The sequence below is a fragment of the Gavialis gangeticus genome, unplaced genomic scaffold, assembly GCF_001723915.1.
Source record: "Gavialis gangeticus isolate Ggan-Ray unplaced genomic scaffold, GavGan_comp1, whole genome shotgun sequence".
NCBI lineage: Eukaryota > Metazoa > Chordata > Crocodylia > Gavialidae > Gavialis > Gavialis gangeticus.
This window is the reverse complement of record NW_017729025.1, coordinates 39,625,944-39,628,239: the sequence shown is the minus strand read 5'-3', so window position 1 is coordinate 39,628,239 and position 2,296 is coordinate 39,625,944. Positions and strand designations below refer to the sequence as shown.

At 40.3% G+C, this 2,296-nt stretch overlaps 1 protein-coding gene across 2 annotated transcripts in view; it reads right to left on the bottom strand.

The window, feature by feature from the left end:
• Positions 1-2,296, bottom strand: part of TTC7B (tetratricopeptide repeat domain 7B) — a 258,616-nt gene that overhangs the window by 96,119 nt on the left and 160,201 nt on the right. For both annotated transcript variants that reach the window (XM_019518662.1, XM_019518663.1), the window contains exon 16: positions 1,772-1,869. In XM_019518662.1, the coding sequence (XP_019374207.1) occupies positions 1,772-1,869 (98 nt within the window). The remainder of the gene's footprint in view (positions 1-1,771; positions 1,870-2,296) is intronic.

Here is a 2,296-nt window from a genome sequence, read left to right as displayed (position 1 = left end):
AAAAAAAAAAAAACCTCCATGCACTTAAAAAAGTGGAACACAGGAGAGTAAGCCTTTTGTGAAAAATACAGAAACTAAAAGTTACTTTCATTCTCTTTGCACAAGTTTCTCACAACTTGCATCAAAGTCACTCTGGCCAGGTACCTTTTTGTTTGTACTCCTTTTCCGGCATACCGTATTTACTTAAATACAAGGAGGTGGTATCTCACCCTCGGGCCCCCCACAATCAGCATGGGGAATAAAGCTACTGCATACAAAGCCAAGGTGGGGAGCAGGTGGCTGCTGAGGTTCTGAGTCTGGCCCTGAGCCCATGTCAGGGCCAGAGTCAGACCCTCAGCAGCCTCCTGCCCTTCCTCTGCAGCTTCTGCTTCCTCCCCCCCGTCCCCAGCTTCTGCTTCCCTGCTCACCCTTACTTACAGGGGGCCAGGGTTGAAAGGGAGGCTGAGACGGGGGGAGCAGGAAGGCTCCAGAGTGAAGAAGTGGGTGGGGCAGAGGGCACCTGACACCCCCTCCAGCCATTGCTTTCCCTGCTGTAGCAGTTGGGGAAGGTGGGGAATTCAAGATACCCTCCAATACTTAGACTCTATACCTGGAAAATTACAATAAGTTTATACAATTTTCCGTATATAGAATCTAATTATTGGGAGTCATCTTATATTCATGTAAATACGGTATTTATTTATATTATGACAGATGAATATATGATAGACTAATTATGCCATGTAAATATATACTTGGTGCATCTACATGTGCAGTTAGCACATAGCAATAAACTCTTGAGCATTTTGAGCCAGAGTCAGCTGCTCCTGGGTGCAGGGTCTTCACATGTGTTTAAGTCAGGACAGAACAGCCCCAGGCTCTTGGTGGCAGCAGCAAAGGGGCTGGCTAGGGCACAAAGGTGCTATAATATGGGGCTAGCTGGCAGGCAGCCCCCACACTGTAGTACCTTTGTGCCCCAGCCAGCACTGGTCACTGTCTACATGTACATTTTGGTGCACTAAATGACTTCATTGTAGGATAGTACTCAGAGTTAATTTACTGCACCTTAATATGTGTGCACATGTAGACAGTGACACTTTACTGTGGAGCTAACTAGTCAGCTCCACATTAAAGTGCACATGTAGATGCACCCACTGACATGTTATGATACCTTAAATTTTACCTACTGAATCTGTACAATATTTCATATGTCAGTGAGTAAGGAAAAGTTCCTTATTCAACTTGTAAAATATTTACTTTTCTTAAAATGTCAATAGCTATTCACTTGCATTATGAATCAGCCACCCAAATTAATACTGTTTTCGAATAATAAAGAGGGCCAAAAAGCCACTAAAATGTTCATGCATTTTAGGGGCACGAAAGGGAGTTCTCTTTGTTTTCCTAATTTGCTTGTTAAATATTAAGAAGAAAGTAAAATCCTCCAAGATGCTTAAATAACAATAGGATAAGTGAAGTATAAGACTTTAGATAGAATAGAATAGACCAGCATGCCAACATTGAGCTCACACGTTAATATTTATGGATAAAACAGAAAGATCATCCCTAAATATTTTATGAATACAAATATACCAAGAGGCAAGGGTCATTTTTAAAAAACAAAATAAAAATAGAATGTACATTGCAAATATCTTCTCAAAACTTCATAATGGATATTTTTAAATATATAAGGCTGAAGACATTCCCATCTTACTCTAGCTGCTTTAATCTTTTTATCCTATAAACCCCAACTAAGCATACTAGGCCACTTATTTTTTCAGATGTCAATTCTCACCTGTTTCAGGGTCACTGAAGTCTGGTAAGGTAATAGTATTAAGCTGTCGTCTATCAGCAATAGCTCTGTCTAATAAACTGCTCCCACGTCCAGAATCACTGTAATATAGTATTTAAATGGTAAGTTACATAAAATGTAAAATTGTATACTGTGAAACGACTTGTAAAGTGTCCCTCCAAGAGTTTTTGTCAAAAATGTGAATACCTGACAGCCAAGTTCAGTATTAAATAACTCCCCTCATTCATGAACAGCTATATTAAAATAAAACAATTAAACCCAGATTAAAATTTGGGTCATCTTAATTCTTCTTTCATGACACAAGCAGTAAAGGTGCACAAGATGCTAGGGGTGCATTGATAAAAGAATTTCTTGGCTGATAGTAAAAGCCAAATATTAACCAGCCATATTGGCTGATGCTGATCCGATAACCAATTTACAGAAATGCAGCCAATTAACAGGGCAGTGTGAAAAACAGTGCCCTGCAAGTAAGTCTGTGGAAGGGAAGGGGCAAGGGGGGGGGGGGGG